At 37.2% G+C, this 17,943-nt stretch overlaps 1 protein-coding gene across 3 annotated transcripts in view; it reads right to left on the reverse strand.

Moving 5' to 3' along the window:
- srgap2 (SLIT-ROBO Rho GTPase activating protein 2) overlaps positions 1-17,943 on the reverse strand; it is a 99,432-nt gene that overhangs the window by 14,301 nt on the left and 67,188 nt on the right. For all 3 annotated transcript variants that reach the window (XM_039673546.2, XM_039673544.2, XM_039673545.2), the window contains 7 exons: positions 13,127-13,189; positions 10,110-10,325; positions 8,551-8,679; positions 5,972-6,193; positions 4,979-5,080; positions 3,806-4,003; positions 2,342-2,426 (listed from right to left, as the gene is read on the reverse strand). In XM_039673546.2, coding sequence (XP_039529480.1) covers positions 2,342-2,426; positions 3,806-4,003; positions 4,979-5,080; positions 5,972-6,193; positions 8,551-8,679; positions 10,110-10,325; positions 13,127-13,189 — 1,015 coding nt within the window. The remainder of the gene's footprint in view (positions 1-2,341; positions 2,427-3,805; positions 4,004-4,978; positions 5,081-5,971; positions 6,194-8,550; positions 8,680-10,109; positions 10,326-13,126; positions 13,190-17,943) is intronic.

Genomic DNA, 17,943 nt, shown 5'->3' on the forward strand with positions numbered 1-17,943 from the left:
CCCCAGTGGATGAAGATCCTGATGCTCTGAAGAAAAAATGAGTGGTGTTTGTCACTGCAGAACTCATTCCTATAATGCTGGAGTTGATTATCAGTAATGATTAAAGAGATAATACACCCACAAATGAAAATTCTGTCATCATTTACTCACCCCCAAGTTGTTGCAAACCTGTTTGAGTTTCTTACTTCTGCTGAACACAAAGCATGATATTTTGAAGAACGATTGGAACTTTGGCACCATTGACTTCCATAGTATTTCTTTTCTACTACGGAAGTCAGTGGTGCCAACGAAGCAACTGTTGGTTCCAATCGTTCTTCAACATATCTTCCGTTGTGTTCAGCAGAAGTAAGAAACTCATTCAGGTTTGCAACAACTTGAGGATGAGTAAATGATGACAGACTTTTCATTTTTGGGCGGAGTATAATACCCTTTAAAGGGATACTCCACTTTTTTCGGAAATAGGCTCATTTTACAACTCCCTCAGAGTTAAACAGTTACATTTTACCGCTTTCGAATCCACTCAGCCGATTTTCTGATATTTAGAAGAATATCAATAACCAGACAGTTTCTGGTCTCACTGACTACCATAGTATATATTTTTTCCTACTATGGAAGTCAATGAGACCAGAAACTGTCTGGTTACTGATATTCTTCTAAATATCAGAAAATCGACTGAATGGATTCGAAAATGGTGAAACCCAACTGTTTAACTCTGAGGGAGCTGTCAAATGAGCCTATTTCCAAAAAAAGTGGAGTATCCCTTTAATACCGGTTTTGTATATTAAATTCTACATGCTATTTTCTACAAAATGTTACATATAGTTTACATTTGCATCTAATGCTTGCTAAAAACACAACAAACACAGTTAAATGCCACAGTTAAAATCTTTAGAAATCTTTATTTTTTTCTTATTGTACATTATAATAATATAGCATCTTAAGAAGATCTCTGAATGATCATGTGACACTGAAGACTAGAGTAATGGCTGCTGAAAATAGAAAATAGAAACGGTTCTTTTAAATTGTAATACAAATTGTTTCACTATATTATGATTTTTCTGTATTTCAGAGAAAAAAAAACAACAACTTTTGACCAGTAGTGCTATTATCAGGCCAAAATGTTAATATTATCACTGGCTATTATCACATTATTAGAACAGTGCAAGTTCCAATTGAGGGAGAAAGTTAATATGTACAAAATGATTACTTCATATCAAAATTTTTAAATCATGTTTCTGACTGCACTAGTCTCAGATGGCGCTGGTTATTCCTCGATAGAGTAATCAACACCATTACTCTCCTCATCATGCATAATTATCGCTTCGTTATCATCTGTTCCATCAGTCTGATTCTCTCAGTTTCATTTCCTGTTCACTGGCTGTCCTAACTGACAGTTCTGTTCAGTCTTGAGGAATGAACGTGGGAGGTACATCAGAGTGAAAAACACTCCAGGAAATCCCCGCTGTGCTCTTCTCTCTTCAGATTTATTTTGTCTGTCTTGTAGCATGGCACATGACCTTTGACCTCCACCATCAAGGCCTGCCAATAAGCAAGTGGATAAGATCATGCCTATGGCCCAGAGGACAGTACTGAGCCGCACTGTGCTGTTAAAGCTTCAGGCTCATATGAGACTGATGACATCTGTACCATTCTCAAGCTAACACACACGGTCAGCTCAGTACCCTCTCTGCCTGACACTGCAACATCCCACACGTGCATCACCCTATCCAACCCGTTAAAAAAATAATGATAATTAAAAAAAAATAATTTGATTGTTGAGAATTGTTAGAACAGTCCTACGGTATTAGTTCAAGATCCCATCATTCACTCAAATGATTCATTCAAAAACAAACGTACTCATTCAGGAACTAAACACAGTGACTGAGTCAGTTGAATCATTCACTCAACTGATTTATTCAAAAACACTGCTTTAAAAGTGACTAGATATGTTTACATGCACTCCAATCCAATTTCAGATTCGGTTGAGCCGTTTACATGAAATATTTTCAGTCTGATTGAGTCATCAACCTGATTACTAACTGATTATTTGACTGCATGTAAATATATCTACGGTCTTTATGAATGAGTCACACTGAATCATTTTCAAAACCAGTTTATTCAAAATACTGATTTATTAAGGAAGAAAACAACTCTACTATGTGTTGCTTTGAGAAGTACAATGGATGATTCTGCTTTGACCTCATTTTGAATGCAAGTTACTCAATATGACTATTTTGCTTATTGAACTGCTGTATAAAAGCAATATTACACCCACAAGATTTTTTTTTCCAATTGAGTCCCCAAAAACACATGCACACATCACTCGATAAAGATTACTCACTTTCTCCCAGAGTCTTTTGGATCAGTTCATGTTTAGCCTGTAGTTTGGTGATGAGGTTCCTGCCCTCCAGAAACTCCTTCAGTTTCTGAAACAGAAAATATAAAGCATTTAAACTCGAGCACAACTGCAAGATCATCTCAACACATCTCACAGAAATTTCATTTGGATAGCTATTAAGTGAGCAGTACAATCAATCATCATTCCTTTTCTCCACTTTCTGGCAAAGGATCCTTCCTCCACCCATTTCAATTTGCTGTGCAGTGTTGAGACTATACATCTTGTTGGCGTAAACATTCATTTCATATCCACTGGAGCACAGGGAGACACTGGATCTATGTGCTCTAATAGCTTATGGCTCTTTGGGGGCAAGAACCCTGACCTGATGGAAACCTGACAGCAGAGAGACAGATAGAGGGTTCAGGAGACTGATGAAGAGAAACCCGAACTGCAGAGCGAATGGGTGGGTGGACAGATGCTTACAATTTCATCCATCATATATCACAGCCATACCAGCATAACACTCATGCAGACACAGGAAGGATAGCCAAGACATAGAGCCATGCACTAGTGCTTTTGGCAGAGAAAGAGAAAAACTGAATGTACATAGGGAATTAAAGAGAAAGAAGAGAAAAGGAGATGTATAGAGGAGGAAAACATCAAGGTTATGACCTGATGAAGCAGATTTGCTAAAACAGCCTGTACAACATCAAGTGACAAAACCTCTGCTTGCTAATTGTGTGCCTTCATTGGTCATATTGATAATATTCAATGATTGTCATATTAGACCAGAGTGAATGGAAAATCACTGTCCTTTTGTTACTGTATGAATTTTGTTTAGATTTTTTCAAAGCAGGTTTATTTCAGAAAAAAACAATTTATGTAAAGACACAATCATTTTTGTTCAGTTAGAAAAAAACCGGGAAAACAAGAATTAATTTAGTATATATATATATATTTTTTTTTTAAATCTCATAGTTACTGAGACACATTCATGTTGACAACGTGTTACCACATTCTTCCCTATAAACTCACCCAATGTGTTTTTTGTGATTCCCAGGGCATTGTTATGTGACTAAAAAAGCGTTCTGGGTATTTTGTCAAATCTTTCTAAAGAACAAATACCTCTGTAATGTTATTTGTTGAGAATTTCAATGCAACATTGTTTCAGTGGTCTACAAACAAGGACAGATCAATGAAGAGCAGTCAACTGCAGCAGTCTTCTCTAATTGTTGTCTTCTGTATCAAAGGCTTCTTAAAAGACTCTGATAGAGAAGAGAGGACATTAAGCTGTATCTCAAACATTTAATTTCTTATCTCTCTTCTCATCACCCGTCTCTTCCCATTTCTCTTCAAGTCCTTCCATGCTCCCAGCAACAGATTTCCCACCATCCAATCCACCATACCCTTTCTTAAACCGTGTGACCTCATATTTAACTGGTTTCTCTCCCTCTCCATCTCATTTACCGTGAAGTAGAACTGTTCTGTCTCCTGCTGGTTGGCTCGTCTCTTGGCAAGGCTGGGTTTGCTCATGAAAGACTCAGACACAGTGGACTTGACTGACTCCATTGAGTTACTATGGTGAAAACAGTCAGTCACATCATAGTCCTCAATGGTCACCATGTCCTGGATGGTCTGTAGAGTGGCCTCCATAGTCTTCTTCACCTATTTCAAACAGAATATGTGAGCAAAACAGCAATTTCTCCTGCTGTAATCAAGACATTTCATTTCCCACACAATAGTGCACTGCATTAAATCCTTTTTTATTAGTATTTTTGTTTAGTTTTTCAGCAACAAGAAATATGTACTTCAGGAGCAAAATTTCATAAGATATTGAGACGTTTTACCCCACTGGCTAATTTGTTATTGTATTATTTATGAGCATAAATCTCACTACATTTTGGTAGATTAATATTTTAAAACAAGAAATAAATAATTTAGAATGAGACTAATAAAAAAATAAAATAATACAATTTTAAGTAAATGTGTTTTTAATGTATAATGTATAAATATTTTTAATGGAAGACAATTCCAAAATGTTGATTAAGTAAATGATTTTTTTTCCAGTGAGAGAAACTAATGTTCGGTTTCTTAAATATCACAAAAGTCTGTGTACAAGATACATTAAATAAAAATTAAAATAAACAGAGCTTGGAGAAAGTTACATAATCGAAACACTAACATAAATCCAATGACTATGTTACACTACCTCCCAAGCAATCCCATTTAAAACGCATTAAAGTGACTTATGTGGAAGTCCAGACAGAATCAGCAGACTTCCTTTACATTTTCAGTTGTTGGATTTCAACATACATGTTTAAAGATAATTTTGCAACAGAGCAACACTCCTATTGGTAGACTTTACATTTTATCAAATTAGACAAGGGAATGTGTTTAAAACCGAATTAAAACTGAATTTTATGAATGTAACGCCAAGGTCATGGGTTTGTTTTAGGTAAAGGTACGTGTACACAACTCTTGAAGAGATGATTGTAGTCGAATCTCAAAGAGTACAAACGTACAGGTCTTGTATGTTTGCAGACGTTATGTATGTAGGCATGTGTTTTTCAGTGCCTATATTTTAGTGACAGTATGTATATGAGTATGTTTCTTGTATTTATTCGGCCATATGTACATCACCTCTTCATTCTCTATCTTCAGTGTGGACAGGCGGGACAGTAGCTGCTGGCATCTCTGGATAAGCTCAACCTGCACAGGCGGCTGGGCACACATATGTCCCACCTGATGGAGAAAGAGAGAAGAAAGAGTTTGAGAAACACAGAATGAAGGGGAACTGAAGCAAAACCATATCATCCAGCAGTGATCATACAACTAATGTCCCAGAGTGACATCTCGTTCGCTCTCTTTCATGATCTCTCTCTCTCCCCCCTATCAGCAGGGGAACATCTTGCTCCCTTTGGTCCACCCTATTCCTAAGGGTTGAACACAAGATAGGGTGCATGTGCACTGGGGAAAACCAGCTGCTCTGTTAATATCCAGGACCCTGATGCAAGGTCAGCTAAACACAAACAGCATCTTAAAGCTCAACACAGCAATCGTTGAATCAACTGTTGATTGATTTAATGAGGAAATATCTAATCCAATTAAAAACGTTAACTTTTAGGAGAGCTGTAGCGAGTAATTTTTTCAATGTTAAAAATTCTTCCTCTTATCCCAGTTTAATTTTCACATGTTTAATGTTCAACCAACCCTGACAAGTCTAATGACAGCATATAATAACACAGGGCTGAAGCAACTGAGGTCTCTCACCAGGCATGTCTGTCACTGTGCAACACCTGATTGAGAAATGCTTAGTTCCTCTAGAAGTGTCTGGGTATGTTTGGACATGCAAAACAGTCTTGCAAGAGTCTCATGTAACAGCAGGACACATCCTCTCCGAGCTGATTTCCTGATATCATCAAGATTTTTAATACAGTATATTGGAGCAAAAGCATTTGGCAACAGCAAAGCTGCACTCAATTGCTTAAGAATGTCTGTGTCATTGTTTACACACAGTGTGACTCCGCTGTTGGTATATTGCTTTGGGCATGAAAACAATTACCACCTGTGCATATTCCATTACTTCATTTCAGCAGTGTCATGTCTTAACGAATAATAATCACACCAACTGACCATATCACCCATGTGAGACTGGAAATCGAAGCGCATCGGAGGGCAAAAGACGTTGTTGTAGGTCTCCATGAGCCTTTGTTTGTCTGCGTTGGCCTCTAGGTTCTCTGCAGCATTTTCGATGGTCTCCAGACCACTGTGCTTAGAAGTCTCAACGTTAAATTCAGCCGAGAGGTAGGTACGCAGTGCACGGCTCAGGCTGGCATGGTAGCCTAGGTCACAGCACTGAGAGAGGGGAAGAAAAAAAGGGCACTTGGTTGGTATTTCAAGCTGCAAATGGAAATTTTATGTTGAGAAAGGCAGTTAAATCAAGAGTAAAGCACAACATTTCATCCACAAGACTTTCATCCAAAGCAACAAGGTACATTCAAGTGCTTTTTTATTAGTGCTAAATAAAAATATGAATATTATTACTAATGTGATTAATAATATTAGTCTGACCTGAAAACTCGCTAAGAAAAACACTTTAGGTTACAACTTCCACGCTCTGAATGCTTCAAATGAAAGACTGCTCAGACTAAATCCATCATCCTCATTCAGAGAAGAGGACGTCATGTAATGTGGGCCCCTGTATCCCGCAATTGAGGGTAATATGAGGAGGAGATTTCACCACTTTCTAGGTGCCTTGTTAGGAGTCTGATGCTGACAGGGTGGGACAAGTGGGCCCTCTTGCGGTGCTCACACAAGGGGCTGCTGTACAGTAGGTCTACTTTCAGGGTCACACACGAAGAAAGAAGCCCGATGAGGCAGAACACTGTCAGAGGGAATTACTACATTGTGGGACACTTTATAAATGGGCATATTCAGGGCATTACATTTAAACGTCCTTTAAGGGTTGCACAGATTATAAAAAAGTACCAGGGTAACCGGTTGGCTCTCACATGACCGGAAGGTCTCTATGCTTTATTGCATTTGACATTATCACGTTAACATGTTTCATTTTTGTACATTTTCTATACATCAAGTTATTTACACTTTCTAAATTGTGCAATTTGATTACTTAATAAATAATTAAATCATTTTTGCAAAAAAAAAATGTATGAAATTATTATTTAATTATAGCAGATTTACATTGAGTTTAGTGTAATCATTTCTTATGCATTCTTATGCAGTTAAAAATACAATTTGTGTGAGTTTCATTGCATTATTGTCACGGCTTAGCAAAAGGAACAGACAGACGAGGGTAATTCCAAACGAAGAGAAGGTTTCATGTAACAGCGTGAAGCATGAAACATGCACACACGAACAATAACCAACAAGGGACTGAACTGAACGGGGAGAATATATATACACAGGGTAAACGTGGGAACTAACTAGACACTGGTGGATGAAGGTTAACAAATGCAACCTGTAACCCGTGTTTTTCCAACCTTATACCCGTGAAAAGGCACTGTAACGGCAGTCAAACCCGTGACTTCCCACCCGTGAATTCGTACTAGATCGATGTACTCCCAGTTACGAGCTCTGACGTCACATAGCCCGCGAAACCATACAAAACAACAATGGCACGGTGAGAAAACACTTTAGGACAATATAACGTTAACTAGTTTTCAGTCCATTGAGTGCAAGGATAAATTAATACCAACATTTACAAATATAGTAAAATAAAACGTAAAACAGCTTATCTTTCCTTATGCGGTGTTTTTCCTCCTCAGTTTCACCTTTAGCGACAGAAATTATTACACATGCACATAAGCCCTGTAAGGTCCGCCATACTGGTTTGTTTACATCTAGCTACCACAATTCCTTACGCTCAGGTAGTTTGGCGTGACTGGCCTGGAATGCTACAAAGTCGTGAGTCGTGGTTTGAAATCGTTATTTACGTGCTCAAAAACCTGCCTGGAACGCAGCAGAACAAGAACAAGACAGAACAGAATGTGTCATTCATCTGCTCAAAGCTTGTTAATTTATAATATTTTTCAGGTATTTGTTTAGCATAAGTTTTTAATTACTCTCAACAAACTAGTTCAAACCAGTGTTATTACTGTTTGAACAGTAATTCTAATTGAACTTTATTAAAATTATTATGAAATAAAGCTTAAATAAATAAAATATAAATATTAGATGGACAAACTTAAACTCAAATAAAAAATTAGAAAAGTTATCTTGGCAACTAACTGAAATAAGTTTAAAGGGATAGTTCAACCAAAAATGAAGAAAAGAGAAACTCATACTGTACAAGTTTGGGGCAACATGAGGGTGAGTAAATGATGACAGAATTTTCATTTTTGGGTGAAAAATCCCTTTAAGTTGAAGTATTATTATCCCTTAGACAAAAGCACATTATAAAATGACTAAATTTAAAATTAAAATTGTAAATATAAAAAAGCTAATTTAAAATATTAATATAAACTAGAATAGCACATAAATAATAGTGCTAAAATTACACCAAGAGCTTAAATGCATCATAATGTCAAATATCAACAGGGTTAAGGAGGAATACAAAAGTGTTTTTTGTATACATTTCTTTATAACAACACACAAGAACACTTGTATGTACAAGTGTACAAAATACAAAGTTTCACAAACTGGCTATAGTGAAGGCTATATTAAAGCTAGGTGCGATATAAAGGTGGACTTACATCGATGAGGTCAGACAGGTCATGGATGTAGTATTTGAAGACACAGCTGTTGGTGGCCTCCAGAGCAAGAAGGTACTCATTCCTGGCCTTGATGGCTTTCAGCTTGTTCTCGGTGTATTTTGCTTGCCGCTGAGTATAAAAGGTAAAAACAGGAGAATGAGACAACAACAGAAAGGGACATATTCAATGTGATTACAGGCTGTCAGGCTCCAAAACAAGTACCAAAATCATCATAAAACTAGTATGTAAACACTTATAAACGTCATTGGTTCGCTACTGTTGCGCAATCAAAGATTACAAAGTCAAACCCATGTCATGTGAATATGTGAAAAACATCTAATTAAAGTTTTTTGTGTAAAAAAATAAAAGCATAAGCGGTTTGGAACAGCCAGATTGTATGTAAATTATGACAGACCTCTTATTTTTGAGTAAACAAAACCTTTAAAGCTAAAATCAAACATAAGATCATGATGGATGGCACCTTGTTTAGCTTCTACTAGCTCTCCCTGGCCTGAATATAGTAATGTTAGAGCTGCCACCACAAACTACACTCTATTTCCATCTGCAAATGCTGCTGGAATGACCACAGACTCTCTCTAGTGGGATCCACATAGAGGAGTTGCTGTTGGTCTTGTGGAAACAGAGGTGGCCCTGGAACAACCCAGTGATGATCCCATCATTCATTCTGTAAGCTGGTGGTACTGGACAGAGATGGTAACCAGAGGACTCCAGAAGAACAAAGACATGGATTGACAACAATATCTGTCCCAGACATGCTAATGCTTGACCCCTGACCGCATGTCATCTCATTACATCATCAAATGACATTCTACAACACAGTGTATACAGTCATGGTGGAGCCATTCATTTGGATGAATTGAGCTCCCGTTTAGTGCTAAGGACTACCATATCGAATTAGAAATTTCTGGAATTCGCAGCCAGGAATCTCAGAAATACGGGAGTGCAAGATCACTATATCAACATTCAAACCAATTAAGCCTTGTCTTACCCTAAAAATGTTTATTTTGTATGTCTATACTGTGTGTTACGCTGCTACTTACAGTACAAAATAAATATATAAATAAACCAATTTCTGGTTTAATTAATTAATTCATTCATTCATTTTAAATGTTATTATATTTCATTGACATGAAAAGACCACTATTGATCACATTTTATTTGACTGTAGAATGCTGTGATTGACCATTCAAAATCATGCAATTCATAAGCATAGTATTATTTAGCCATGATAAGCATGGATTACATATCTGATGCGTGTATACATTGGATAAACCACTATCAACAGGTCATTAAAGCTATCTAAGATCAGGTTTAGGACCCTCAACACCATCTGGCAGTGGTTAAAGCTCCTTTCCTCTCTCTCTCAACTCCCACTCCATCACCTTTCCCATTTCTCTGAAACCCCCCTTCATCTGTTCATTCTTCTTCTGCCCACGTTCACCTTTCCTCCACATTCTCTGCCTAAACTGTTCAAGAAGACTCTGATATCTCCTTCCATTAACCCCTTCACATTTGAACTCTCTGATCCCGCTGCTCACCTTCTCCTTCATCTTCTCAATCTTCTTGACGGAGCTGCGGCGTACATGTTTCTCCTCGATCTTGATGCTGGTGAGGGAGTCCGGTGAGCGCGGGGTCTGCCTGTCCTCGTGTCGGACGTTGCGGCTCATCTGCTTCTCTTCTTGCTTCTCCGCATCCTTCAGCTTGCTCTCGGCGTTGATGCTGTCCATGTTGTACATGTGATAGGTCTTCATCACCTTTGCAGCGAGGAAGAGGAAACGTACATTAAATGTGCATAAAGTTTTAGCATAGACTCTTTCATGGTGGGGCCAATCTAGGCACGATTTGGAGTTGAGGCATGGGCTAATTTACATGTCGGTATGGGCCCATGGACAAATCCATTCAGGCCCCATATCTCAAGCCCATTTCCTTCCTACATTGAACAAACCATGAAACGTGTGCTGAGATGTAGTTTTAAAAGTGATTAGCTGTATTTTGCAAATAAATATGATGGTAAAATAAGTATACATATTTGTCAGACTGGTGGTTTGTTTAAATAAGGGTTCCTTACAGGTGGTCATGCTCATGAAGGCAGCTTAAAAAGAGATTACAGAGAAAAATCCGATTGAAATAGGAAGACATCTGAACTGGTGACCTCTCACCTTTAACAGCACACAGTTATTCGCAACACAACCGACTCAAATAAACTGCTACGAGGAAAACACAGTAGGTGAACTGCAAACCATACGGCACTTTGAAGGGGTCATATACAAATAAATGACTATTTATTCATATTTTATTAAATAAAATAAAAAATACAGCAAATTGCAGATAAAATGATATGACCCCTATAATGAACAGTTAACATCTAAGTTTAAAGCGAGACTGAATGATTCTTGGCTCTGTCATCTGTTGCTAGGATTGGAAGATGCCACCAAGCTTGATAGCTAGTATATTCAGCAGATGCTAAATTTAGGAATGGGATTGAAGGGAGGATCTCATTCCAAACTTCTGCGCCTTTGAGAGGAATGTCAAAGAGTGACGCCATTCTTGTGCTTGCAGTCAAACACTCTGCCAAGACTGGAGAGATGATACCAAGCCATCACTCATTGTCTAAAAGAGAGAAAGTTAATGGACTCCATTTCCCTCCATTTTCACTGGCTTTCAAGAGGGTGTCAGCCTTCATGATGGGCATAATAAATTTAGGAAGCTCTTTGCAGTGTCATCATTAATAGGAAACACTTACAAGAGGAATTTGGCAAACATAGATGTGGGTGGGTCTCAATGGCCTTTGCTTGCTCTTGTAAAGTACAAAAAAAAGCGTCAGGCTCTTTTCCCATTCTTGAAGGAATAGGTCACCCAAAAATGCTCCACCGAGGAAAGAGAGTCATACGAGTTTGGAAAGACACAAATTATGACATAATTGAATTTTTGGGTGAAAAACTGAACTAGCCACTGTTAAAAAAGTGAAGAAACACATTTCATCATGTTTTTCACTATTGGAGGCCCTATAAGGTTCCTCTTAGGTTCAAAAGGCTGAGATAATCATCATCAGCTTTTCCATTCATTCCTCCCTTTCTTCATATAAAGCACAGATGTCACTAAAAATGGTGCCAGGTTTATTTTCATCATCCTTAACTCTTTAATTAAAGGATTTGCTAACTTTTTATAGAGTATTGAAATGGGTTACAGTCATTTCCCGGGAGACCATGTGTGGATTTGTATGTGGGGGGAATCCAGTCACCATTCAAAGTAAGCCAATATCATGGGTTCTCCTCCTACCACATTTGAGCTCCGAACACCCCACCCTAAAAACCCCAAACTACTCCTTCCTCCCCCACAAAAATAAGGAATACAGAGATATGTGCAAAGGGCATTTATAACTTAATTTCTTCTTTCAGTAAAAATAAAACCCTGAAATCATTAGGATTATTTAGCTATGCCGCTAATTAAAGACATGTACATGTATGTGTGGAACCCCCATGCAACACCACACTTTGCATCAGAGAGCAGCCCTGATGCATTCACATATTGCAACATTATTTCGAAATCAACTGAATCTTCCCTGAATTTTCCATGCACATCTGTTAATTTCAGCTCTGCCAGGGAACATGGGTCTCTGTGGTAGTACCAAGTCTATAAAACAGTAATTTACTGCCACAAAGGGTTAAAACAAAAGGTTAACTGCCATTAAAGGGTTTGTAAACACTGAAAAAGTTCATTATAAACAACTCTTTATATTATAATATGATATAAATAATTAAGTGGTAACTAAGTAAGACTAAATAAAAGTTTACTATTACAACTGATAGTTGAGGAGTATAAAACATACAGCATAGCTGGAATATCATAAAATCTTCAAGGACTACAATCAGTAAAGGGTGAGACTGGATTCCAGACTCCTGACCCACAACTGTTGCTGTTCATTACCGTCTTGAGAGCATCATCACCATTTGGAGAGCTCTCATACTTGCAGTGCTCCTCTTTGGCAATGCAAAAGCAATAGATCTGCTTTAGAGTCTCAGGTAGGCTGCAAGCAGTCAACCCACGTGCCAGCAGATTATTCATTGCTCGCTGACACACTATAATTACTATCATTCACTACTTGTTCATGTCCTTCTGTCTTACTAATGAATTTCAGTGACTATCTGGAAAAAACATTGTTTTGTTCATTAAACATCCATTTCAAGGCATAAAACTACAAATTGGACAACCACACACAGGGGGTACACAGTGACTAAATGCTCTCAAAATGTTTTCAACAAGAAGAAAATGTAACTATAGCCAACCCCTCGCCTCAAAAACACTGACTGAAATATAACCACAAGAGACCAAATTAAGCACTCGACTGAAGCAGAGACTCAATGCCTCATAGCTGCAGCAGGCTGATAGAAACAACCAGAGATTTTGAGAGAGAGAGACAAAGGAGGACATAATGTACCGACACACCGTTTGAAGTTTAAGGTAGAAAGTGATACAAACAGAAAATGGTAATGCTATAGAAAGATGATCGCCTCAGACTGAAATTACGCTCAACTATGCTCTGTTTGTATCTTACCGTGTACAACTCGTTAAGGACCTTCATCAAATCCTCCTGCAGCTGGAGGCCCACCTCTTTACTCTGTAAGAGAAGAAAAATAAAACATTAGTGAAAGACAAATAGAGGGAGATAATGGTGCAGATCATGATTAACAGTAGTGCCCTGTTCTCTATTACAACTGGCAATCCTTCTTGGGCCTTGAGCCCCGAGGCTGTCACTGTTAGACGGACTGATGAGACGCCTATCTGCCCTCTCAGTAATGGAGGTCAGCACCAGTTTAGCCCAAACACATCTAGTTCAATACAGCCCTGCCCAACCCATTAGATTATACAGGACCACTGCATACAGGGCCAGATTAATCTTATGGGTAAATGGGAACATCCAAAGCTTTTAATTGGAATTACATCATATTATGGATTTTGAACACAAAAGTTGCAAACACCAAATAAAAGTACATTGTCTTTAAAAGTTGTAATCATTTACTCACCCTCAAGTAGTTCCAAACCATTATGATTTTTTTTTTTTTTGGATCAGAAAAGATTTTCATTTTTGTCCATACAATGAAAGTCAGTGGGGTCCAAAGTCATGTCGAATCCCATTGACTTTTATTTTATGGATGGAACCATTCTTCAAAATATTATCTTTTGTATTCCACAGAAGAATTAATGTCAATTAGGTTTCATAACAACATGAGAATGAGTAAGTCAATTATTATTTTATTTTTGGGTGAACTATCCCTGTAAGTTAGAAGTGTCACTACTTACAGTTACACTCCCACTTGAGCGCTCGCATCTAAATGTTATACTGTTGTTAAGTGTATAGACAATGCAAAAGCATTTCATTTCAGTTAAATATCAATCAATTTACATTACTCGTGAATTTGGTGAGACTTCCTCTCAGAGACTGTAGAATAAAAAGGCCTGGTAAACTCTGTGAGAGATGGAAATGGTGGTTTGCTGTGTCTGTGTCTGGTTCTGGCGGATGCTGTGTCTTGTAAGAGGAAGTTAGGAAACGAAGGCACAGCATGACATGAAAATTAAGAGCTTGCAAGTTCAAGTCCAAATTTCAATCGCTGTGGGCTGATAACTCGAAAGCCGGCCAAGAATACGTCTAGCATTTATTGAGGGCTTTTACTCAGTCACTCCTTCCCTTTTCCCTACATTGGCAATTTTGAGGGATTCTCTTGTTTTTGAAGGTCTGAACGGTGGTTTATGGGTGTTTTTGGACAGATGTCAATCAGCTCTTGAGGATGAGAAGTGGCGGAATCGATGGAAGAGAAAGGAAATATGTGACTGAAAGGAGATGACGTGTTTGCATCACCATAAAAGACAGAAGGGGGAAGTAAAGGGTGAAAGGGATTTGAGAAAGTATTCACACACAGTCAATCTGCCACTTTTCACAAACAGTGATTGTGCAGTCACACAACTCCTTTCTGTTGATGGACAGACTGGAGTTCATTTTAACCCTTTGAAAACTGAGATGGATGAGTAAACTGTGGGAAGGCGTCCCACAGGAGATCCCCTTTGGGTAGTCGTTTATAATGAAGGTCTGATGTGTTGTATTTGGAAGCAGTGGACTGAGTAATGTGAATGAACAGGAACACCCAGATTCAGAACAGTGATTGAAGTGACTGTCTGGAGAAGATCACCACACCTCTCTAAGCATCTTTGAGGAAGTCTATCAAACGTAAAATAATGAATAATGGCAAGAAAATATCAAAATCAAATATACAAACTGTATTATATATATATATATATATATATATATATATATATATATATATATATATATATATATATATATATATAGGCTCATTTTACAACTCCCCCAGAGTTAAACAGTTCAACAGAGATAGTTTCTGGTCTCATTGACTTCCATAGTATAAAACATTAGTGAATAATAGTATAACATAGTATAATTTTTTTTTCCTACTACACTGTTAGACCTTACCAGGTTTTTTACAGTAAAATACTGGCAACAGGCCAAATTCTGACACTATCATACCATTTTCCATTAAAACAGTTATATACCGTAGAAAACAAAACTAGCCTACAGGAATATACTGTGAATTAACAGCTCTCAAAGTCAACACTCAGAGACTGTGTTCCTAATCACACCCTATACCCTCATTCACTGTCTATTCCCTACATTAGTTCACTAATATAGTCCACTTGAATGAAAAGAAGTGAGTGAATTGAGACACTGATGAACACCTGATAAACAGAATCACTGAAGCACAGAGAAACAAGAACTGAGAAAGAGAAACACAAGCTCTACAACTGACTTCCAGCAACACTGAGTGTGAAAACAGTTTACAAACCAGTTTAACATTATTTATTTCATACATGTACAAAAGTTCTTGTTGAGAATTAACAGATATTTAATTAATAATAAAGTTTTTGTCACCATAATGGAGATCAGTATTTGCTTTAGTAGGTCTCTTATCCCTGGACTTGTGACATTAATCTCATTCTGACTGCTTTAACAGTGAGTTTTAAAACACATTTGTTGTAACAAGAAAAGTCAAGAGGAAGTTGATCTGGTGTTATTGGCTTTTGTGATGATGTCATGATCATTCTGGATATGTCTGATTATACAGTTTGTATTCTTAGAATAAATGGGTGCTTAATATGAAATTTACATTAAGTAATGATTATAAAATAAATCTGAGAATCTACAACACGAAATCAATATGTTGGTTAATCATGTCTTCTGAATACTATTGTAATCACATAAAACATTTAAATAATATCCTGCTAAAGTCAGACACACACAGACATCAACAATTATAATATTCATCTCAACAACGGTAACATTCAAAAGTTCCATGCAGCAGTGCATGCTGGGTTCCAGGATTGTATAAAACTCCCAGCATGCACTGCTGCATGAATAAAAAAAATTGTCACCATTACTGAGATTAATGTGCTAAATTATGATATCTTGGTGTTTCAACAACACTGTAGCGCTGTTTTGGTTTATGTATGATATGTTAAAAACAAATAGTCATAATTAATTGCTGTGGTTTCACGGTGGTGGTAATGTAACACTTTTGGTTGAGATTGAAACTCTGAATGAGTAAGAATGAATTATTTAGTAAATGAACAAGACCATATGATGATTGTCATATTTTGACAAATCATTACTAAACTGTGTGTCTGCACAAGTGTGCCTTGCACAAAACACAGCTCACAGCGTCTAAAGAAAATCTCATGTTACAGCATCAGCAGACCAACTAAAGCAAACACTGATCTCTATGATGGTAACTTCAAGCCAAACATTTTTAATTAAACATCTCAACAACATCTTCTATAGATGTATGACAGAAATAAAGCCATACTGGTTAATAATAAGTGTAATAATGTGTAATGGCTGAAGTCAGTTGTAGTTCTTGTGTTTCTCTATTTTCCGTTCTTGTTGTTCCTCTTCTCTTCAGTGATTCTGCTTGTTAACAGCAGGTGTTCATGCTCAACAATCACTTACATATTCCCCTAATTATCTCACTGCAACACTGCATCAATGTTAATTTTTAGTCTTTGTAGTGTGGATTTTCCTGTGGGGTTGAAAGGGTTAACAGTGTAAGATAAAAAGACACTCCCACAAAATGTATTTTAACAGTAATAAACTGTAAGTTATAAAACAGGTTTATACTGGCAACACTGTTGCCAGTAGTTTACTGTAAAATCTTGTTTTTTGGGTCACCGTTGTGCTGAAGAGTAGAGCCTGTGCTTCAGTCCAGGAGAAGATCTACAAACATTGATGATACGCTGCATGTTGCTTTATTTAAAAGGCACTGACTGTGTTAGTTGCAGAATCTGGTAAAAATCTCTTTATTTACAAAAGTTAATTCTTGTTGTTTCTAATTAAATAAGTTCACAATAATACCTTGCTCACATTATTAATGCATTATAAATTTAGTTGATTCTTTTAAGTTGGTTTCTGCAAGAGAAATTAGTTAACTCGAGTTTTAGTCCATTTTTACAGTAAGTAACTGGCAACACTGTTGCCAGTTATTTACTGTAAAAATGCACTAAAGCTAATAAGTTTTATTTTTTTTTTTAGTTAACTCTAGTTTTAGTGCATTTCTACAGTAAATAACTGGCAACAGTGTTGCCAGTATTTTACTGTAAAAAAACCTGGTAAGGTCTAACAGTGTATGGAAGTCAATGAGACCAGAAACTATCTGGTTACTGACATTCTTCTAAATATCAGAAAATCAGCTGAATGGATTCGAAAACGGTAAAACTCAACTTTTTAACTCTAAGGGGAGTTGTAAAATGAGCCTATTTTCAAAAAAGTGGAGTATCCCTTTAAGGTATAAAAAGAGCAAATGATAAATCTAGATTATTTCTGGCATGTGATGGCCCATGACTAAAGCACATTTTAAAAGTTTGGGACAATATTTCATTGCCTTAACTAAAAAGTTAAGCTATTCGTCAGTGGGGATTGAAGACAGAGGGAGAAAAAAAAAACATTTTGTTAATCTTTTCTTTAATATATTTACAAGTACACATAATTAGCAACCATAATCTCAATGGGCAAACACACACAGACATACAAGCGGGTATCCGGTTTATTCATAAACCCAGTCCAAGCCGTTGATGGCTGGTGTAATAACATAATTGGAAACAAACTCAGGGGATAACAGTGGATTTCTCCGGTGAACAGACCTAAAAATAACTCTTAAATTCTTTATTTATGAGAATGTTGTCCCATTACATTTTCCTATCATGTGTAAGTGTTTAAACTGAGGGTGTGGGAGATAGTTTAGAAGCATATGGTCTCCCCAGTTGACGTCTATAAGCTAATTTGTTTTTACAGACCTGCAGGGGGAAACA

The sequence above is a fragment of the Pimephales promelas genome, chromosome 21 (assembly GCF_988280905.1).
Source record: "Pimephales promelas chromosome 21, fPimPro1.hap1.1, whole genome shotgun sequence".
NCBI classification, from domain to species: Eukaryota; Metazoa; Chordata; class Actinopteri; order Cypriniformes; family Leuciscidae; genus Pimephales; species Pimephales promelas.